We start from the raw sequence: 22,756 nt of genomic DNA, 5'->3' as shown, positions 1-22,756 counted from the left end.
TGGCTCTGCCTTCTGCCGTGTCCATCCCATATACAGTCTTGGCCTAGCCTGTCGCAATTGGCACAGATAGTTCGTTCTCTTCCACAACGTACTTTCCTGGCACGACAAGGATCACAAACTACGGCGGTTCAGATACTAGTCCGCAAGCGCAATGGTCGGGACTGTATATTCACTCACCATTGTAACCATTCGACTTAGAAGACAAGTCCTATTCGAGTTAGCCGGAGCATCAATGCGCTGTACTAGTCATGAGCGCATACATACCTCGTCTGATGGGGTTCTAGCTCGTTTCCGGGACTCCATATGTACGGTGAGACGTTCTTCGGCATACAGCGACACGAATGAAACATTCACAGCGTATATAAATATTTCAACACTCGAAGGATTGCATTCGGGGATAGCTCTCGATCTAACAGCAGTTTTAGAATGATAGCGTGCAACTTCGCAGGCCGTTCGTAGTCCAAGACGTTTCCTAAATCAGGAAACAAGGCGTAATCACCCGCAGCTTCTGCCGTTATGCGGTCATTTTTTAGCCTCACAATGTACCCACTTGCTCTGCCTATGTGAACTCTACCCCGTTAATTTATCTTCATGGGGCAGACTTTGGTAACGTAGTTGAACATTAATTTGCAGAGATCTTCCAACTAATGTCCAACCGCTGCTTACGCAGAATTTTGATGAACGGCAGTTCCTCGGAACTTTTAACAGAAAACGCTGGGCGCAAGTGAAGGATTGCGCGGGCGGCTCTTGCCTTCGCCCCGACCCGGCAGAGTCCTTGCGGGCCCGGTTCTCAGCCGATTATAATTATGGACTGTAGTGGATACAAATTTACAGAGATAAGGGTGGGGCGGCAGACCATTCCGTTCGCCTCAGTCCGGCGGAGCCCCTGCTAGCAAAGCCCAGGGGGCTTAGAATTATGTGCCGGATAGCGTAAGATGAGGTGAGACTAGCGGAAAAATAATTCACCACATTTGAACATTACTCCTTCATTCAGCGTCCGGAGCCCCACAATTGTTGAATTCCAGAGGATTTATTCATAGCTCTAGCCGTCGCCGCTGTGGCACAGTTGTGCCGTCGATGACCGAGACTGTTCAGCTTTTTTCCGCCCAATCCAAAACATCATACATGTAGTCCGAGCGCACCCCTGACCATTGATCGTCTCATCCGGACACAGCGACGTTGACCTCAATCACCCGGGCATTCACTGTACAAGCCAATCCATTCAACTGCAATCAGAGAAGCCTGTTGACAGCTCAACTTTGTAAGATTTTTGACTGCCTCAACGATGGCCAAAGAAGAAAAGCAGTCCGAGGAAGTCCCTCCTTGCGAAACTCTCACCGCAACAACATCACCGCAGCAGACCGGAGACTCTCCGTGTACTGAGGAACTACGAAAGAAGTTAATCGCCTTCTATCTCACATTCGTTGCTATTCTCGTCAATCTCTTCTTGTATGCTCTCGATGCAACCACATTAGCAGTAGCGACACCAGTGAGCATCCACCCACCTAGCTTCTCATAGCCATTGCTGAACACCGTAGGCCATTGCCGCAGATTTGAACGGTACTTCCCTAGAGTCGTTTTGGGCTTCCATCTCCTATCTCCTCTCCGTCGCCGTCACTCAACCACTTTACGCAACACTATCGGATGTCCTCGGTCGGAAGCCTTGTCTTTATGCCGCGTATGCCTTCTTCTTTACCGGTTTGATGGTGTTCGCCCTTGCAAAGACCATGAGGGTGGTCGTAGCGGGTCGTGTTTTACAAGGTCTAGGCGGCGGGGGTTTAGACGTGCTCAGTGAGATCATGATCATTGTCACCGATATGACGACACTGCAGGAGCGCTCGCTATACCTTGGACTTATGGCCATCCCTACCGCGCTCGGCAGTGTCCTAGGACCGACTGTTGGTGGTGTGTTCAGTAGCCTTGTTAGCTGGCGTTGGATTGGATGGATCAATCTGCCCCTCCTGGGAATCTCCTTTCCCTTGACCGTAGTCTTTCTGAAACTACGATCGCTCCAACATTCACCGCTGTCCGAGTTGCGGCGCTTGGACTGGACTGGAGTATTTCTATTTACCGCATGGATCATATTGTTTGCGCTTCCGTTGAGCTGGGCAGGCAATCTTTACGCCTGGGATTCCTTCCGTACTCTTTTACCGCTTTTGTTCGGCGTGACTATTCTCGTAGCCTTCGCCTTCTATGAGGGCAAGGCAATCACTCCTATCATGCCGCATCGAATTTTCAAGTCGAGGACGGCATCAGCTACATTGCTCAGCGTATTCATACACGGAGTCTCCTTGTATTCCTTGCTTCAATGGCTACCACTTCTGTATCAGGCCATCATGGCCAAGACAGTGTTAAGCTCGGCAGTAACTCTTCTTCCAACAAGTGCTACGAGCGTAGTAGCGGCCGTTGGAGGAGTCACTATAGTTGGCTTGGCCAACATCGGATATCGTTGGAGTATTCGTGTCGCTTGGGCATTCACAGCGGCAGGAACCGGCCTTCTCGTCTTGCTGGATGCTGATTCAACTGCCTCAATCGCCTATGGTCTACCGGTGATTTGGGGAGCCGGTATTGGTCTATTGCTCCGCCTCCTATTTCTTCCGCTGCAAGCAAGCGTAGTTCGCGTTGACGATACCGGACTGGCCATTGGAATCCTCTTGACCTTCCGTCTTCTTGGCGGTCTTGTCGGGTTATCGATATGCTCCACGATCTTCAGCAGCTACTTCTCACGCTCTCTCGACTCCATCGGTAGTCTGCCGATATCTTTGGAACACTTGCGAGACCCTGAGGCTGCTATAGCGTTCATACCGCAACTAAGAGCGCTCGATCTGCCGGACACAATTCTCGAGCCTATTATACATGCCTACCTGACCTCTATTAGAGCAGTTGTGTACGCAATGACTGGTTTTGCAAGCTTGGGGTTTTTGTCGTCTTTCTTTATCCAGGAGCTGACTCTGGAGAAAACCGAAATGGGACAGCAGCAATTCGAAGATTGAGTTACCACTTCCACGGTTGGTGACAGATATGGAGGATGGCGGTTCGTCGCGAAGCGGCGGAGCATTTCTGCGCTGAGCGTTTTGTAGTAATAAACATAAACTAATAGCATGCTCAATGGACGTGCTACGACCTTAGGATACTACTCAGTCATGCGTGCGAAATCTCTGTTTATGCCAACCTTGGAGCCTTGGAAGATGGTGATCGTGGCTTCCGAGCTTGTACCAGTAGCCGTAGCTTGAGCCCTGTTATGCCTGGTCGATGACGCATTGAGTTCGTTGAGCCCACGCCCAGGCATCCGAGCTTCAACAATTTTTACTTACATATGCAGCCAGCCAATTTCACAGTCACTAGGGGGACGAGTAAAAGTTGACACGCCAAGCCTATTCTGGCCAGATAGCAGGCTAATCTGCTTGTGGCCACTAGGCTTGGCAAATCCACGCTGTCAGCTTTTTCTCGTCCCCCGGTGGAGTAGCAATTCTACCGAGCGTCGGAGTCGTCTCCACTAACATCCCTGATGTGCAGCGCATCGTACCTGGTCATAATCCCGGCACAGCGGCCGCCGTTCTGTCGCCATGCTCGCCGAACGGAACCCGTCCAACCAGTGTTCGGAAATTCGGCTTGTAAGCACCGGGCGGCTAACCTCAGGCTAACATAGATGCGATCGAGCTCATGAAACTGTATTGTCGGCATAGGTTTACCGTATATGTAGGCTGCGGCAGCGAAAGTCCGACGGCGAGCTCATGGGTGGCTATCAGCTGTGGCTGAGCCATCGGCGTTGCGGCATGCTCAGATCATCCGTAAACAAGCGGCATTGTGCAGCATGCTATGATGTAGCTGATACACCCTGAACTCAGGCAAACATAAGTGCATTCACTTGAAGTCAGCTGCTGTCTGAACGCAAATCAAGCGTTTACCTTTTTCCCCTGGCCTGAATCTTGGGTTCTATTATCCATACAAAATGGGCGATATGGAGATTCCCTCGAATAGCATGCCTCAAGCAGATACCGCCAATGGCCATATCCACAACGAGTCCATCAGTAACGGTCATGCCAGCAACGGTTTGCGGTCTGACGCAGCAATGCCCATCGCCATCTGCGGCATGGCACTACGACTTCCCGGTGGCCTAACTTCGCCCAAGGATCTCTGGAATTTCTTGCTCGCAAAGGGAGATGCCCGTGGACGTGTGCCCAATTCGCGCTACAACGTATCAGCCTTCCACTCCACTGATGGAAAGCCTGGCTCGGTCGCTACAGAGTACGGGTACTTCCTCGATGATTCCGTGGATCTAGGCGCTTTGGACACATCTTTCTTCAGCATGACACGCAGCGAAGTTGAGCGTGCAGATCCACAACAACGTCTGCTGCTAGAGGTAGCTCGAGAGTGCTTTGAAGACGCTGGTGTCACGAACTGGAGAGGAAAGACCATCGGCTGCTACGTCGGCAGCTTTGGCGAAGACTAGATCGAACTATTTGCCAAGGAGCCACATCAGTATGGAATCCATCGTGTTGTTGGAGTCGGCGACTTTGCCCTCTCTAACCGTTTGTCTTACGAGATGGACCTTCAAGGACCCAGGTACGTAGAAATCGGCTTTTATCTCTTCCTGACCGTATAGTAACAAGTCTCACAGTATGACTCTTCGTACAGCTTGCTCGTCAGCTCTCACATGCTTGAATGAAGCCTGTATGGCGATATCCCGCGGAGATTGTGAGGCAGCCCTTGTAGGCGGTGTCAATCTCATTCTCGAGCCAGGAATGACGATTGCCATGACAGAACAAGGAGTCTTATCCAAAGACGGTAGCTGTAAGACGTTCTCCGCAGATGCAAATGGATATGCTCGTGGCGAGGCTATCACGGCTATTTACGTGAAGCCCTTGGCCGATGCAATTTGCGACGGAAATCCTGTGCGAGCAGTCATCAGGGGAACCAGTCACAACGTCGACGGCAGAACACCTGGAATGAGTCAGCCAAGTACCGATGCTCAAGAGAAACTTATCAGAAGAGCCTACGAAGTAGCCGGTATAACAGACTATAACGCTACTGCTGTGGTGGAGTGTCATGGCACAGGAACCGCAGTTGGAGATCCAATCGAGGCCAAGGCAGTGGCACGTATCTTTGGCGAGGAAGGAGTTCACATCAGCTCGATCAAACCAAACCTTGGTCACGCAGAAGGTGCTTCTGGCTTGGTCTCTGTTATCAAGATGGTGCTAGCTCTTGAGAACAGGACGATACCGCCCAATATCCGCTTCACATCGCCAAATCCGAGTATCCCCTTTGAATCCGCAAAATTGACGGTACCCGTGGAGGCGATGCCCTGGCCTACAGGAAAGCTACAGCGAGTGAGCGTCAATTCTTTCGGCATAGGTGGAGCCAATGCGCATGTCATTCTTGATTCAGCGTCGAGATTTCAAGCGCAGCCCGTCGACAGTTACAGTGCAAGAGGGCCACAAATTCTCCTGCACTCCGCCAACACCATTGCTTCTCTGGATCGGCTGGCAAAGAGCCATGCCCAATTTGCGCAGGAAAATCCTGTCAAAGTCGGTGACATGGCCTACACACTCGCGTTCAGACGAGAGGCGCTGCCTCACCGATCTTTCACCATCGTGAAGGACGGCGGTGTGACCGCGGCCTCCACTCCAGTCAAATCCGACCCTTCTTCCACGCCCGACGTTGTAATGATCTTTACCGGTCAGGGTGCGCAGTGGCCACTGATGGGCCGTGAATTGCTCCGAGGCAATACAGTCTTCCGAGCCAGTATACAAGCCCTCGATGGCTATCTTAAGGCTGTACAGGGAGAGGATGCGCCGGATTACTCAATCGAGGAGGAGCTGCTGAAAGCCGGAAAGAAGAGCCGAGTTGGAATGGCAACTCTGTCACAGCCTTTTGTCAGCCCTCAGGGGGTGTGTCAACTAGAATGTTCTACTATCGTCACAGCTACGTAACACACTGCTGATCTGGAATGCTCCAGATACTCTACTTCATGTATATAGTCGCTCTCTGCAGCTCTCTCAATAAAACAACCTTCTCTCTTATCTCTCCTCCGATCCAACAGTTATGAGCCCGGTATCCCCGCAATAAGCTGCGATATTCAAACGAGATTGTTTACTCTATTTACACAGTTCACGTTGTTGTATACGCTGTTCTTGTGTCTTGTTGTAGCGTTGAAACAAGGTGTCTCACGCCCTCTTTTTGAGATCTATTCTCACGTCCTTTGAGATCACTTCTCGAAGCTTCTCTGCCGCTTAGCAAGGCAGCTCTTTTAGCTATTATAGCATCCTTAAGCGCTCGGGACGATTAAGTTGTTAGTCGCGCATTAGTTATCCTTAAGAACTAGAGCAATTAGAAGCTCTAGTACTCCTTAAAGAAGGAGTTCGCCACCGTCAAAGGTGTGTGGGAATACTGCGATCCTTCCATAAACAAGCTACCTCTAACTGTCGATAACGAGCTATTAGACACTACTTTAGACAGTGCGTGGAGGAGGTGGGAGATCAAGACAAATACTTAGAAGGCTACCCTTAAGGCTATAAGAGAGGTTAACCTTAAAATTACACGGACGGTAGCTCGATTAAAGCTACATCTTATTACTAACCTAGATCTAGACGTACGATTACGTCTTAGAACACTTCAGGATCACTTTCGGATCACTAATTAACAGCAAATTCTAGAGCTTTCTTCGCGATACGCTGCTATTTAGCAGAAGCGGAGGAACTAGAACGTTAATACGTAGCTAAACAAATATTCTCGAATTACGTCTCTCTGCTAATTAGAAGATATAGCTAAGATAAAAGGGACACGTCTATAGTGGGCCTTTATACAGGCTGTTAAAGCCTAAGGAGATGCTAACTAGTCTAACTAGCATTTCACTCTAATAATTAGCTGTAAGGAGGATAACAAAGACCCTCTAACACTTAAAGCTTTAATTAACTAATACTAACGATAGATCGTGACGAAGCGTACCCACACGAAGACTCTTGGCAGCTTTGCAGCTAAGGACGGCACCTAGGCCACCTAGGCTACTCTAGCTATCACTAACACAAGGCTAAACAACCGTCCGCAATGCGTCTGTAGCCTCTATTATAATATCTTAGAGTGCTACACTCTAAACAAAACAGCAGAAGGCCGTCTAGAAGGTTTTAGACTAAACTAAACAAGACTTAGCATAGTTCGTACTGCTTTTAAAGATCGCAAGCTCTTAAAGAAAATTAAGAAGCTCTACAAGGACAACAACGTCCGATAGACGTTTAATACAGCACAAAACTCTAATTAATCTAAGAAGAAGACCGAGAATAAGACTAATAGACCTACTTTAGCATCTAGAGGCCGACGACCTTACGCTAATCAAATCGACGACAATAACTCAAATAGAGACTATTACGCAAATAATACGTTTTACTTAGCTTAGATTACAACACTAAAAGGTGATACTCTGCTCGACAGATAGATCGTTAATCCTGGTTCTAACGTCTATATCTGCAACTCGACCTATTTTAACTAGCGTACGACGTTAAATGCTAAATCAACTAACGTTATCTTCGCAGGCGCAACCAGCTATTAGGTTGCTGCCTAGGGGGAGGTAATTATTAATGTCAATCGAGGCAATTAGAAGAAGGATATACTCCTAACGCATATCGCGTACGTACCAGGTTTTCTCACGAACCTCTTCGCCCTTGGACGCTGCCGACGCTTAGGCATCCACTTCGATTCAGGGCGCAACATCCTCTACAAAGAGAGGATCTCTAATATTGTAGCTAACCTTGAATATAGTTATAGCCACTAGCTGCTCGATGCGAAGGAGGCTAATCGCCCTCCTCGCTATAAGCTTCTTAGCATAGCTGCAAGATCGAGCCAGAAGAAGGCTCCTCAAACTGTCACTGCGATGCGAGCGCATCAACTGCTCGGACACCTAAGCTATTAGGCACTTGAACACCTTCAAGATGCAACTACTAGCCTCAAGATAGGCACAAACGGAAAAGGAGATCTATAGATAGACGATTATGTATCGTGTATTTAAGGCAAAATAAAGGAAGAAGTTAGCCGCCGACCTCGCATTAATTAAGCTTGTCGACCGTTCTATCGTATCTCTATCGATATTATCTAACTCCAGGAGCGTGGAGATGTCTGTTACAACGGTGACGTATGGGCATTGCATGTAGTGTGTGAGTACACGAAATTTCATGAGATCTGTACTCTCAGGAGTTAACATAAAGCTACTGTTGTTCCTGCTATTATTCGACTTATTAACAAGATTAAAAGAGTATACGGCTACTAGGTAGCTATAGTATTTATAGACGGAGACGTTAGGTATAGCAAAGCTAAGGCAAATCTCAGTTCCTCTGCTCAAGAAGAGCTATCATCAGCAGGTATCAAGGTAGAAATAAGATCACCTAATACTCTAGCACAGCTAGGGGGTGTAGAGAGAGCTAGAGCCGTGATTGTTATAGTCGCCAGAGTCATCCGTATCTATGCTGGTCTACCTAAGGCACTAGCTAATAAGCTAGTCTATACTGCGGTAAGACTCCTTAACGTTACTCCAACGAAAGCTCTTAGATGGCGTACGCCGCAGGAGATAGTTACTGGCATCCAACCAGACCTCTCACGACTCCACGTTATTAGAAGCCGTGGATTCATACTTGACAAGCATCTCCTAAGAGGAGATAAACTAGAGAAGCGCACCTTTAAAGGATTTCTTATTAGATACGACGCTTCGAACATCTATTAAGTCTAGATACCTACCACGAATTGAGTTATCCGTGTACGAGATGTACGATTTATTAATAAGCTTTATAAGGAGAAGCCATCAACACTACCCGTAGAGCCTCGCATTATTGAGACGGTCCACATTCCTGAGGAGGAATACGATAGAGATACTATTGTCGTGGCGCAGCCTGTACGACAACGACAGGAAGCAATTACTACGCCTGTCCTACCACTAGATTATATATCTAAAAAGGAGTATAATAGTGACACTATTGCAGTGTATTAGAAGCCTGTTCGCTAACTCCTCTCTCTATCTCCTACACCCGCTTTTGAAGGACAAGATCGAAGTCCTTCTCCTAATCTAGTTGAACAACAACTACTGCAGGTGTCAGATTGAGGCGAGGTTTTGCTCCATGATCGAGCCGATGGTGGTTGGGGAAGGACATGAGACCCCCAAACCAGGGCTAGCGCCGGGACTTAGCACTGCCAAGCCCGAGGCGAGGCCACCTCCCACAGACAGAGCCGTAGACAGACACAGAGAATACACACTTGATCCCATCCATAAAAATCTGACAATTAAGAGTCTCACTGCCTGTACCGAGTACAGAAGAGTCAATCAAAGTTACTTTATACTACAAATACCGTCAATACGACGATCCCCACGCTACAACACGTAAGCGCCGAACCGAAGAGTCATCAAAACTCATCGACAAGATGTCTGTACTATCAAACAGAGATCCAACAGTGATCCTAACGGATTATACCAATTGGGCTAAATGGTACCAACAACTACAAGCGGAATGCGCCGCATACCAAGTGTGGGAAAAGGTAGATCCAAAGCAACGTGGGATCCCTCTAATAGAACCACAACCACCACTAGCTCCACTTATCGGAAGCTATCAGCCATCAACTGCAGCGACGAATCTGCACGTTACCCAATATCGCCAAGCGATCGGCGACGATAGCGCCGAAGCGCCAGCCTACGTACCGGTACGACCCTCGGACCTCGCGACGAACGCGAAGACGTCCTATAAAGAAGATATCGATTATTACCGAATACAACTAGAAGAGTTTAAAATACTTAACCAGAGATATCAACAAGAGCGGACCGGACTTGGAAAGCTCACCGAGCACATAAGGAAGACTGTGTCACAACACCTCTTCTACAACTGCTGCAAGGCAGGTCTTTCCCATCGGCAGTGGATTGAAAACTTAGCCGCAAATGTTGGGATTGACACGAAGGAGGAACTCAAACGTGCGAGAGAACGTTACCTCGCGGCCCAAAAACCGATGAGGTTGTTAGCACAGTGGGAGACCTGGCTAACTGAGATGGACCATGCAATCACGGAAGGCAAGGCCCTTGGCATACCTGAATGCCAAGACGAAGAGTTTATCAAGGAGGATTTCGTCAAAGCAGTTCTCAAACCATCACCAGAATGGACTACCGCGTTCATGGCCGGTGGAAATAAAGACCCACGTGTCACTGTACGGATGATGATTAAACAGTTCCGAGAGTACGCCTCACTGTTGCATCCGATCAAACACAAGGTCCCGAAGGCCGCCTTTGTAGCAAGTGGACCTCAACTGAACGGCGAAGACGCAGATGACGCCGCCGAGAAGGCCCCAGGAAAGCGAGGTCGCGGCAAAAGCCGAAAGACTCCCGGACCGGGCAAGGATAGGAAACAATGCAAGGTATGCGACCAACAGCACGAACTAAAGGATTGTTGGTACGCGTTTCCGCACAACGCCCCTGTTTGGTGGAAGCCACGTGAAACACTGAAGACGATGGCTCAGCACCGAATTGATAGCGACACTGATCTCGAACAAGAGATAAGGGGAGCCAAGAGAGCTAAATTAGGGACACCCCAGATTAAGAAGTCACAGAGCACTCCGGTAGAGGATACTGTCGAGTGACCAGAAGGCCGGAACATAGGCCAGATCAACCTTATAATCTGTGCCTCATCATTTATGGCAAAGGAATCTAAGTACCCACTTCAACGCTCTTACATAATGGACTCCGGAACCACTATACACGTCGGCAACGACCTCGGACGATTCACGAATATTCGACCGCCTATGACAGGAGACTTCCTCTGGGCAGGCAATACAAGGGTGTGGATTAAGGCATACGGTTCAGTTACTCTGAGAGTAGATAGCGCAGACGGTCACCGTCTCCTCTACCTCGAGAACGTCGCCTACTGCCCTGACCTACACTGCAGTCTTGTCTCCTTCCGGATACTCCGCCGGCAAGGTCTTTGGTGGGACACCAAATCCGACCCAACAATCCTCCGACGGTCCGACGATAGCGAACTGGCAGTACTACACGAGAAGTACGGACAATGGATACTGGAACTCAATGACGCTGAGGCGCGAGCAGCGTTTTCAACGCAGCAGCCAACGCGCAGGACAGCCGTACGAAAACGAGCTGAGGCTATAGTCTGGCACAAGAGACTTGGCCACCCTGGATCCGACGCCCTAGAACACCTAGTGAACCAATCTGAGGGGGTGAAGATCGTCGGGGTCCCCACAGTGAAATGCGATGCCTGTGGGATATCAAAGTCGAAGCGAATGATACGACGGACGCCCCGGACTATTTTAGAAGGTCCGGGAGAGCGAGTTGCGATCGACTTTCACGACTACGAAGCAGAAAGTACGACCAAGGAGAAGAGTCAGATGCTTATTAACTGCCGCGTTACGGGATACATATGGGATTTCTATCTTAGTGACAACCGAACGGCAAGAGTCATCCTTAAAAGCCTTAAGATGTTCGTCACCTTTATGATGAATCAATTTGGTATAACGGTAAAGGTTATTGAGACGGACAACGAGATATTTTCCGTGAAGCCAGAGGTCGCCAGATGGTGCAGAACAAGAGGTATAGTACTCGAGCCTTCCGCCCCCGATACGCAAGCGCAAAACGGAGGAGCCGAACGCTCAGGGGGTGTGGTAAAAGAAAAGGGTCGAGCAATGCGACTCGATGCACATCTGCCGTGGGACCAATGGCCGGAAATCGCCCGGACCGCCGTCTACCTACACAACAGGACGCCGAAATATCAGAACCGCTGGAGATCTCCATACGAGATGTTCTTCACGGCAATCGCTTTCCAGAATGGAGTTGTTACATCACCACGCAAGCCCAACCTGTCGCATTTACGAGCGTACGGCTGTAAGGCATTTGCGATGACGGATGACACGAAGCGAGGAAAAGGACGTCTACAGAGATTTGACCCGAAAGCCTGGATAGGGTACTTAGTTGGTTACCGTTCGACGAACATATTCCGAATTTGGGTACCATCTATAGGCAAGGTCATTAGCACTCGCGACGTTGTATTCGACGAGGAAGTCGTATATAGTGGAGAGCATAAAGAGGTTATGGACAATCTTATGCATAGCACTACAGAGGAGATAGCAGCATGGATTCGAACTATTGAACTGCCCCCTGGACCAAATCCCACACGGGAAGAACTTGGAACTTTCTACGAAGATGAGACCATTGCTAGAGCGCCGGAAAATGGGCGGCTCGAGTATGATGAGGCGGGAAGGAAGGTAGTACCTTATCCGACGCCACCACATACGCCCCCACCGGCAGCACTGCTTGCTCAAATGCTAACTAATGTGGAACACCCCTTCAGGGACGATGATACCGGAGGCTACGGCCTACAATCCGAAGAGACTGCCTACGGGAAACAAGGTCTTGACACTAGCTACGGCGAACATGGTGTACAGACTGGCGCACAGCGCGAACATGGTCTATCCGCAGGCGTTCCACGCGAACAATGCGATGCCGGAGGCTACGGCCTACAATCCGAAGAGACTGCCTACGGGAAACAAGGTCTTGACACTAGCTACGGCGAACATGGTGTACAGACTGGCGCACAGCGCGAACATGGTCTATCCGCAGGCGTTCCACGCGAACAATGCGATGCCGGAGGCTACGGCCTACAATCCGAAGAGACTGCCTACGGGAAACAAGGTCTTGACACTAGCTACGGCAAACAAGGTCTCGCGAGTGGTATCCTCCATCCGGAACACAGGATGTTGAAGGAGCCATGGGCAGCCGCCTTTATGGCAGGCACCAAGGCAGGAAACGTTCAAAACTTGGCAGGAGAGCGACTGGACAAGGCAAAGCTTGAGCGTATGATGCGAAACGGCAAGAAGCCTCATCGCAGCCAGCTGCCACCGCCTCCCCAAGCGAACGGCCTGCGAGAGGATCACGAGTTGTTCTATTTTTTCAAAGAGGCTGAGATTACACATCTCCATAGCCACAAGGAAACCAGATCCTGGTCAGAGGTCCCGGCGAAGACGGCTCGGAAGACCGACCAGCAGGTACTGGACTCAATGTGGGTATACACCTACAAATTTGACAAGCACCATCGATTCCAGAAGTGTAAGGCGCGATTGGTAGTGCGTGGAGACCAGCAACGAAATGTCACCGCACAAGAAACCTACGCTGCTACACTGGCCGGAAGATCGTTTCGGATGCTAGTGTCGATTGCGGCCCGGTTTGACCTAGAGCTGAAGCAATACGACGTATCGAACGCCTTCGTCAACGCAGATATTGATCGAACAGTGTACATGCGGATGCCCCCAGGATACAGGAAGCAGGGAACAATACTGCAACTAAACAAAGCGCTGTACGGCCTACGGATCTCGCCATTGCTCTGGCAAAGACACTTCACTGCCTTCCTTCTAGAAATCGGGTTCTCGCCAGTTCCCACGAACCTTGCTGCATGATCCGAGACGGAGTGTTCATCTTCTTTTATGTTGATGACATTATCCTTGCCTCTTCGAAACGGCACGCGGAAGTAGCTCGGAAAGTGGAAGAGGAACTGAAACAGCGATACAACCTGACCGGAGGAAAGGATTTGCAGTGGTTTTTAGGAGTAGAAGTTATACGGGACCGAGAGAAGCGAAAGATCTGGCTGTCACAGAAAGCTTATGTTGAGAAGATTGCACGGCTGGCAACGAACAAGGACCAACGACACAACACACCAATGGCTAGAGTCGAACTAGTTGCACGTGAGGGTTTGGCGACTCCTGGAGAGATTAACTTGTATCAACGCAAGATTGGATCGTTACTCTTCGCCGCCGTCAACACCCGACCCGATGTCGCATTCCCAGTATCACGACTCGCCCGGTTCCTCACAAACCCTGGTCCACTACATCAAGAAGCCGCTGACCGAGTGCTGTTGTACCTGGAGTCAACCAAGCTTCTATCCTTATCATTCGGAGGAGACGACCAATTGGTAGTAGCTAGCGATGCATCCTTTGCGGACAACACCGCGGATCGCAAGAGCTCCCAAGGGTACGTTATCAAGCTATTTGGAGGACTGATCGCATGGAGGGCGAACAAACAAGATACCATCACGACATCTACGACCGAAGCAGAACTCCTCGCGCTATCGCAAGTGGCTAAGGAGTCCATGTTTGTGCGGATGCTGCTAGAGGAGCTTCGGGTAGAGTTGACGGAGAAGACAATTACGATACAGTGCGATAATACGCAGACGATCCGGCTGATCAACGAGGAGATCTCTCAGCTGACGACGAAACTCCGTCACGTGGACATCCACAATCACTGGCTGAGGCAAGAGGCAAAGCGAAAGTCTATCAGAGTCGTGTATGTACCGTCTGGCGAAATGCTCGCCGATGGTTTCACGAAGACCCTGCCTGCCAACAACTGGCCCCAGTTCTTGACGCAGGTCGGACTGGTTGAAGTGAAGGAACGAGACGTAGAGGAAGCAGATCCAGAGGAAATTCTGGAGAAGATGGAAAGTCTTGTTATATAGTCCGGTATGAATGTCGCAAAGACCACTCCACCTCAGGCTGCCGAGGAGCGCCGAGCTGAGGGGGTGTGTCAGATTGAGGCGAGGTTTTGCTCCATGATCGAGCCGATGGTGGTTGGGGAAGGACATGAGACCCCCAAACCAGGGCTAGCGCCGGGACTTAGCACTGCCAAGCCCGAGGCGAGGCCACCTCCCACAGACAGAGCCGTAGACAGACACAGAGAATACACACTTGATCCCATCCATAAAAATCTGACAGCAGGAGTCCTCTGCTTTAATAGACTTATCTCCACACAGGACACCTAGGGGGTGGAACAACTACGACGACGACGCTAAGATCTACATACCAGATCGACATCAGAACAATGCTCCACAACAACGAGACCTAAATCTCTCACAGGACAACATTATCACTGGCAGACGACGTCGCCAAGCGCACTACATCGAGGCAGCCCCTAACCTTTCTAAGTACTTTGCTTTTTCTGCTACAATTGCGCAAGCAAATAATGCTATCTCAGCTGCATCACAACCAACGCGATCTAATCCTACTCGCATTCATCGCAATAATCTTCCGCCTCCACCGCATCACTAGAAGGAGCTTAAGCACCACCCACATAGAAAGCAGTTTGAGGCTGCCGCTTACACTAAGTTTAGTAACTGCTGGAAGAAGGGCACTTTTGCTAAACTAGACATTACAGTAGACAAAGCAGATGCTGTACCTCTTATGTAGGTATTTACCTACAAATTTGATGAAGATGGATATCTTCTTAAATACAAGGCTCGAATTGTCGTCCGAGGAGATCTGCAGGATTAGTACGGCGATACGTACGCAGCTACTCTTGCTGCTCACCTCTTCTAAGCTCTTATGGCTCTTGCATGTGCTTTCAACCTTAACGCAATGCAATACGATGTGCCAAATGCGTTCCTTAACGCTACACTTAATCGTCCTCTACATGTACGAACTCCGGATAGATTCTAGGATAGATACGGCTAGATTCTTCGACTTCTGCGCGCCCTGTATAGCCTAAAGGAAGCTCCACGCTTGTAGGCTCTACACCTCTAAGCTTCACTGCGAAAGCTTGGGCTACACCCTATTTAAGGCTTCCTATGCCTTTAGATGAACAATCGGATAATCCTGTTCTTCTATGTAGACGATATCATCATCCTCTATCACCCTAACTACTAAGAAGATTTCGAGAAGCTCGAACGACAGCTTATTAAGCTCTATAGCCTGCGCCAAATAGGCAACGTTAAATAGTTCCTTAGTATTCGAGTTGAGCGAGTTCTTGCTAGCCGCCAGCTCTACCTAGTCTAGGATGCGTTCATCAACAAGGTCTGCACTGAGTTTAACCTTATCCGCTCTAATAGAAGATACCCTTCTACGCCTCTCTCCTCTACGTCGAGGCTATTACCCTACGATAGAGTGTCTGATCCTTTGCTTACGAAAACCTATTAACGCCTTGTTGGCAACCTAGCATATATTAAGATTATGACGCGTCCTGACGTCGTACATGCCCACTCAATCCTTTTACAGTTCCTAATCAATCTAGGACCAGTCCACCTCTCGGAGATCAAGCACGTGTGGCAATACCTGTACGGTACTAGGTATCTGGCCATTAGTGCTTAAGGGGGTAAGCCTACCTAGACGTTTACAACAAAGATCAACTTAACACTACCTACGTTCTTTGGTGCTGCTGATGCATCATTTAGAGACGACGCAGAGACTCGTCGGTCATCTGCTGGATATGTATTCATACTCTACGGTATGCCTATCGACTAGAAGGCTACTGTACTTCGATCAGTCACCCGCTCTACTACTAAAGCAGAGCTCTACGCTCTCTCTGCTGCTGGCGTTAAATCGCAATACTAGGATCGCTTCTGCCGCAACATTGGCTTCACGCTTCACACCAAGAAGGCTCTCTAGTGTGACAACGCTTAGACTGTACGCCTCGTACAAGGCGACTCTAATTAAATCTAAACTAAGCTTCGTCACGTCGACATTCATTAAATGTGGCTCCGCCAAGAGGTGGAAGCTAAAAGGATTACTGTTAAGTGGAAGCCTACTGCTAAGATGCCTGCTAACAGCTTCACTAAGCTACTTCCTCGTCAGAAACACGAGAACTTTGTCAGACAGCTGGGCATGAAGGACATCCGTCATCTCATCGTCAAGGACGTGCCATGTCCTGTGCCTCATCCATAGTCTAGTCTGCATCTCTTTCAATTTGTTTTTGAGGTATCCATCTAATATGGAAACCTCAGGGGGTGTGTCAGCCCTCAGGGGGTGTGTCAACTAGAATGTTCTACTATCGTCACAGCTACGTAACACACTGCTGATCTAGAATGCTCCAGATACTCTACTTCATGTATATAGTCGCTCTCTGCAGCTCTCTCAATAAAACAACCTTCTCTCTCATCTCTCCTCCGATCCAACACCTTTGTGTACTGCTGTGCAACTTGCCCTGGTGGACATGTTGAAATCGCTTGGAGTTGTTCCTTCAGCAGTCGTCGGGCATTCGAGTGGTGAGATTGCAGCTGCATATGCTGCCGGTGGTCTGTCAGCCAGGGATGCAATCTTGATTGCCCACTTCCGCGGCGTGGCTGCCTCGCGTCAGCAACGTGCAGGAGCCATGGCAGCTGTCGGAATGAGCTGGTCAGAGACGGAGAAGTTCCTGGTACCAGGCACGACTATGGCGTGCGACAACTCGCCCAACAGTGTGACGATCTCTGGAGACGCCAACGCCGTTCGTCAAGTTGTTGCTAACATCAAGGATGCCCTTCCTGATGTACTGGCGAGACTTCTGCAAGTCGACAAGGCATACCATTCCGAGCATATGGTAGAAGTTGGCGACTACTATCTGGCTGCACTTCACCGCAATGGTGTTTCGGGACGAGAACCATCAGCCGCTCATTTTCTATCCAGTGTGACCGGTGGATCGGCAGACGAGAGCATCGAGCTTGGTCCTCCATACTGGCGGAAGAACCTCGAGTCACCGGTTCGATTCCGGGAAGCTGTTTCTGCTTGTCTTGATAACGCCACCACTGGGAAATCATCCGTCTATCTGGAAGTTGGCCCGCACTCCGCTTTGGCAGGACCACTCAGACAGATATTCACGGCTCACTCATCAGGATCCGCCACAACCTATGTGGCAACTCTTGCGCGAAACCAAGATGGCTTGGAGTCACTTCTCACCATGGCCGGCAAACTATGGTCGCTGCAAGTCCCATTCGACATGGCGACTCTAGTCCAGAAAGGTCAATGCTTGGTAGACCTTCCTCGATATCCTTGGAACCACGACGGCAGTCATTGGTTCGAGTCACGGCTTTCCAGAGAATGGCGTCAACGTATCCACCCTCACCACGATCTACTAGGAAGTAGGATACATGAGAGCACAGACTCAGAACCAGTTTGGCGTAATTTGTTCCATCTTCAGTCTGCACCATGGGTACAAGATCACAAAGTGGCTGGAGATGTTATCTTTCCCTCTGCTGGATACATCGCTCTGGCTGCAGAGGCTGTCAGCCAGGTCACAGGTATCCAGGAAGGCTTCAGTATCCGTAACATGACGGTGAGCCTTGCTCTGGTTATTCCAGAAGGGAAGCCCACGGAGATTGTAACTATGCTTCGTCCTGTGCGACTGACACGGACATCAAACGGTTCCTGGTGGGAGTTCAACGTATCATCGTACAACGGACAGAACTGAAATAAGCACAGTACTGGCGAAGTAATTGCCATCTCCTCTGGACCAGATCCCGTCGCTCAGCCGACTGTTACCATGCCACGCAAGATCTCAGCAGCTGGTTGGTACGACACGATGCGCAAAACCGGGCTTGATCTCGGTCTTGCATTTCAGACAATGCATACACTGGAATCATCCCCCAACTCGTCGGACAACAAGGCCATCGCACGCGTGGACGCTTCAGGATCAACTTTGAAGATAGAGCACGGTTATCACATACATCCCACTATCGTGGATGGGACATTACAGTTGCTTAGCTGTGCAGCTACCCAAGGCCAGCCTCGTAAAGTCAAGAATTGGCTCCCGACTAGCATTGAGAGTCTGACGATCCGGCGATGCTCATCGCCACTCAACTCCATTGTGTCAGCAAATGTAACAAGTAATGGCTCGCTCCTCGGTGAAGGACGATGCATTTCCACAGAGGACGGATTGATCTATCTCGAGGCATCTGGCATCCGTATGTCTCTTGGTGGAGGTCCAGAGTCCAGCGATCTGTCCAATTCGCATGCCGCAGCCAGATACACTTGGAGACCAGACGTTGACTTCATCGAGCTCCGCAATCTCGCAAAGACTTCCCTCGATCGAGAATCACAGCTGGCCTTGTTAGAAGAGCTTACTAGACTCTGTCTGCGCCATTGTGCAGCTCGTGCAGCTGCAGTACAGCCTCCCTCGGAACATCTCAAACGGTACGCCCAGCGCCTAAGCTCGACAGCGCAAGTCTCGACCGAAAAGAACACAAACAGAGGAACAAGATGTTGTGCAGACTCTGCAAGACTGGATCCACCGGCTGGAAGGTACGCCTGTTGCTGCTGCTGTGACATCCCTTCAAACGGTCTTTGAGCATCTCCCTTCTATCCTGGAAGGCGAAACCACCGTGGACGCCCATCTGTCGGACGATATTCAAGCAGCCCTGGAATCCTTTACATGTGCATTCGACCTGAAAACCTTGGTACAGCACATCGGACATTCTGACCCAACTCTCCGTATTTTGGAAATCGGCAACGATGCTGCCATGCCATCTTCCGCCGTGACGCAAGGGCTCCAGCTGTCCAGCGGAGATGTTTCTTGCTCTCGATATACTTTCACGTCAAAAAGCTATATGTCTACCAACGATCAAGTCAAGATGTTCCCTGCTATGGAATTTTCTACTTTGGATATTGGAGAGAACCTCGAGGAACAAGGATTTGATCATCGCCAGTACGACTTGATCATCGCATCAGCTACGAATTTGTTTGCGCTCGACAACATCAGTCGACTGATAGCACCAAGAGGACGATTAATTCTGCAGAATCTGCAATCTACGTCGTTATGGACGAACTTTGTATTCGGCTCACGACCTACTTGGGTCTCGAACCAGGTAGATGGTACCAACAGTCACCAGAGCAAAGATCAATCCGATGCTTTGCTGGCTAATTTATCCGCTGTGGGGCTCGGCACAGTCGAGTGCATTATGGAAGACAAACTGTCGACTACAATCGTGGCTAAACCTACTGTAACCTGTGCGTCCGCTTCTAGCGTGTCGGTGCTGTATTCAAAGCTCGAAGACCTTGAACGGGAGGACGACCCAGTTGTCGAACAATTCCGAAAGGCCGGATACCAAATCACCAAGTCTCTTCTCGCAGAGCCCAAGCTTTCGCCAGGAACCGATGTTTTGTGTCTCCTGGATAGATCCCGTCCTTTCTTCTCAACGCTCGATGCGACTCAGCTGGATGCGTTGAAGGGGGTTCTAGAGCAATTGAGCGATTCCGGAATTCTTTGGGCGACGAGATCCTGCCATATAGAATCAACGGACCCAGGCTACGCTCAAGTTATCGGCTTTGCTAGGACTATGCGGACGGAAATGCTCGTCGACTTTGCCACCTGCGAGCTCGCAAACTGGGAGACAGACGCTGACAATTTGCTGAAAGTTTTTGGCAAGTTCCAAAATCGACGTAACGAGACGAAAGATTTACTGAAGGGTGATTTTGAGTATGCAATCCACCAAGATCAGATTCATGTTGGAAGGTACTACCCACTCGACCTACCGAGGGAGCTTTCCTCGTTCTCCACCATCACCAACGTAGCACTTGATGTTGGAACGCCTGGCCGGGTAAACACCTTGCGTTGGATGGAAACGTCGCGAGAAACGCCCAGCGATACGGAGATTGAGGTCGAAGTTCACGCAGCTGGATTGAACTTCAGGGTACGTCATCTACCTTTGTTTGGGCTTTACCTGCCTAATTCTCAACTTTGATTGATTTTAACATTATTTTACAGGATATCCTCGTCGCTATGAACATTATTGAGCTCGCAACAAGACAATTTGGTCTGGAAGCCGCCGGCGTTGTCACGAGAATCGGATCATCCGTCAAAGATTTCCAGATTGGTGACCGTGTTGTTTGTTTGAAGAATTCAGCTTTCGCGAAGTACATTTGTGTACCTGAGTTTGCATGTGCGAAGATTCCTCCCGGCGCCGGACTTGAGGAAGCATCTTCGATGCTCGTGCCGTACACCACCGCTATACATTCGTTGATTAACGTTGGTAAGCTTACGGAGGGACAGTCTGTTCTGATTCACAGTGCTTGTGGAGGCGTTGGTCTGGCAGCTATCCAAATCGCACAGATGGCGAAGGCCGTTGTCTACACCTCGGTCGGTAGCGATGATAAAGTCGCATATCTGCAGGAGGAATTCGGGATTCCCAGAAACCGCATCTTCCATTCCAGAGACGACTCTTTCGTCGCTGATCTGATGCGAGAGACCCATGGGGAAGGAGTGGACGTTGTGCTCAATTCTCTCTCCGGCGAGCTCCTCCATGCAACCTGGAAATGTGTCGGTGATTTTGGAACAATGGTTGAGATCGGCAAGCGAGATCTGCTAGGCGGCGCCAAACTAGACATGCAACCTTTCCTTGCGAACCGCAGCTATTGCTGTGTGGATATCGATCAGCTTTGGAGAAAGCCGAACGTTCTAAAAAGGTAAGTCACTTTCCATTCACCCACAATCTGAATCGCGCTGACTCAAAGCGTCTAGTCTGATCAGGTCCACTGTCAAATTTTGCGAAGACGGAAAGATCAACCCTGTTCGCCCTGTCAAGGTCTTTCCAGCCATGGAGATCCAAGAAGCCTACCGTTACATGCAAAAGGGCCAGCATATTGGACGTGTTACGATATCTCTTGTGGAGAACTTCGGAAACACAAAGTCTGCTTTCGAATCGGTTTCTCGGCCATACCAGGTTACGTTCAGCGACTCGGCATCTTACCTGTTGGTAGGCGGGCTGGGTGGTCTTGGCCGGGCGGTCTCTCGCTGGATGGTTGAGCAGGGCGCTCGAGAGCTCATTTACCTCTCTAGGAGCGCAGGGAAAAGTCCTGATGTCAGCGCATTTGTGGACGAAATGTCAAGCATGGGATGCGAAGTCCATCTTGTGGCCGGAGACGTCACCAAGCCGGAGGATGCGGCCAGAGCCACGTCTGCCGGAACACGCCCGCTGAAAGGGTTGTTACAGATGTCCATGGTCCTTCGCGACGCGAACTTTGGGAAGATGACCTTTGAGGACTGGCATGCGGCAGTCGCACCAAAGGTCCACGGAACCTGGAACCTCCACAATGCTACCCAAGGCAACCACCTCGACTTCTTTCTATTGTTCAGTTCCCTGTCCGGCTCAGTTGGCCAGCCTGGACAGACGAATTACGCGAGCGCAAACACATTCCTTGATGCGTTTGTGCAGTATCGCAAATCGTTGAAGCGAGCAGCTTCTGCCATCGATATCGGCGCTGTTGCTGACATCGGCGTTATTACCCAGAGTCACGGGTTGCTAGATAAGATGAAGTCGACCGGATTCCGCGGTGTTTCTGAGCAGGAGCTCCTCGATGCGATCACTCTGGCAATTGCTCAAGGCAGTGCTCCGGCCTCCGAGGCCGTTGATAGCGGCAGCTGGACGGATCAACGTACGTTCGTGCTGGGCCTTGGCTCAGACACCCCGCTCAGCAGTCCTGGCAATCGAGCTGTCTGGCGTACCGACAAGCGCATGGCTGCGTACCATAACGCAAGCGGTGTGGCTGCAACTGCGGATACAGCTGGGTCATCCAACCAAGCACTGAAAGCGTTCTTAGTAGGCGCCCGAGCTGATCCTGCCATTCTGAAGTCAGCCGAGTCTGAGGAGTTCTTGGCCGTAGAGATTGGAAAAAAGCTCTTCGATCTCTTACTGAAGCCACACGACGAGATCAACACGTCAAGATCACTTGTCGATCTCGGCTTGGACTCGCTCGTCGCTATCGAGTTAAGGTCATGGTGGAAACAGGTGTTCGGTTTTGACATTAGTACGCTAGAGATGCTAGGAATGGGCTCGCTGCTTGCTCTGGGTCAGAAATGCGTAGAAGGATTGCTGGCCGTTGCAAATGAAGATGAAGTAGCAGCATAGTCAAGTAGTGCGCCCAAAAGAAATTTGTGTAATAGATTGAACCCATCGCTTAATCACGAAATGTAACCTGCGCGGTCTCAACATGCATCCTTTAGACATATGAATAGCGAGTATCTAAAATTGCCGTTTTGTCCTTATCCTAACGTGTACAT

General features: G+C 49.8%; 7 protein-coding genes across 7 annotated transcripts; all 7 read left to right on the top strand.

The window, feature by feature from the left end:
* Positions 1-1,285: 1,285 nt before the first annotated feature.
* Positions 1,286-2,993, top strand: PtrM4_142530 (ProP, Permease major facilitator superfamily; the record flags this gene model as incomplete). The annotated part of the gene is made up of 2 exons (XM_001942266.1): positions 1,286-1,489; positions 1,539-2,993. 2 exons carry the CDS (start codon positions 1,286-1,288, stop codon positions 2,991-2,993), a joined length of 1,659 nt encoding a protein of 552 aa, XP_001942301.1.
* A 959-nt stretch (positions 2,994-3,952) lies between these two features.
* Positions 3,953-4,453, top strand: PtrM4_142520 (Polyketide synthase module protein; the record flags this gene model as incomplete). Its single annotated transcript, XM_066109578.1, has 1 exon — positions 3,953-4,453. The coding sequence occupies one exon, from the start codon at positions 3,953-3,955 to the stop codon at positions 4,451-4,453; it is 501 nt and encodes a 166-aa protein (XP_065960500.1).
* A 223-nt stretch (positions 4,454-4,676) lies between these two features.
* Positions 4,677-5,933, top strand: PtrM4_142510 (Polyketide synthase module protein; the record flags this gene model as incomplete). Its single annotated transcript, XM_001942265.2, has 1 exon — positions 4,677-5,933. The coding sequence occupies one exon, from the start codon at positions 4,677-4,679 to the stop codon at positions 5,931-5,933; it is 1,257 nt and encodes a 418-aa protein (XP_001942300.2).
* A 3,469-nt stretch (positions 5,934-9,402) lies between these two features.
* Positions 9,403-10,602, top strand: PtrM4_142500 (uncharacterized protein; the record flags this gene model as incomplete). The annotated part of the gene is made up of 1 exon (XM_066109577.1): positions 9,403-10,602. The coding sequence occupies one exon, from the start codon at positions 9,403-9,405 to the stop codon at positions 10,600-10,602; it is 1,200 nt and encodes a 399-aa protein (XP_065960499.1).
* A 96-nt stretch (positions 10,603-10,698) lies between these two features.
* Positions 10,699-15,063, top strand: PtrM4_142490 (uncharacterized protein; the record flags this gene model as incomplete). Its single annotated transcript, XM_066109576.1, has 3 exons — positions 10,699-13,259; positions 13,319-14,465; positions 14,734-15,063. The coding sequence occupies 3 exons, from the start codon at positions 10,699-10,701 to the stop codon at positions 15,061-15,063; spliced, it is 4,038 nt and encodes a 1,345-aa protein (XP_065960498.1).
* Positions 15,064-16,939: 1,876 nt separating this feature from the next.
* On the top strand, positions 16,940-18,172 carry PtrM4_142480 (Polyketide synthase module protein; the record flags this gene model as incomplete). Its single annotated transcript, XM_066109575.1, has 1 exon — positions 16,940-18,172. The coding sequence occupies one exon, from the start codon at positions 16,940-16,942 to the stop codon at positions 18,170-18,172; it is 1,233 nt and encodes a 410-aa protein (XP_065960497.1).
* Positions 18,173-18,244: 72 nt separating this feature from the next.
* On the top strand, positions 18,245-22,604 carry PtrM4_142470 (Qor, NADPH:quinone reductase and related Zn-dependent oxidoreductase; the record flags this gene model as incomplete). Its single annotated transcript, XM_066109574.1, has 4 exons — positions 18,245-18,865; positions 18,921-20,390; positions 20,465-21,162; positions 21,218-22,604. 4 exons carry the CDS (start codon positions 18,245-18,247, stop codon positions 22,602-22,604), a joined length of 4,176 nt encoding a protein of 1,391 aa, XP_065960496.1.
* Between the last annotated feature and the right edge of the window lie 152 nt (positions 22,605-22,756).

Source organism: Pyrenophora tritici-repentis, chromosome 8, assembly GCF_003171515.1.
Source record: "Pyrenophora tritici-repentis strain M4 chromosome 8, whole genome shotgun sequence".
NCBI lineage: Eukaryota > Fungi > Ascomycota > Dothideomycetes > Pleosporales > Pleosporaceae > Pyrenophora > Pyrenophora tritici-repentis.
Note: the sequence above shows the minus strand (reverse complement) of the source record. Positions and strands in the feature narration are given on the sequence as shown.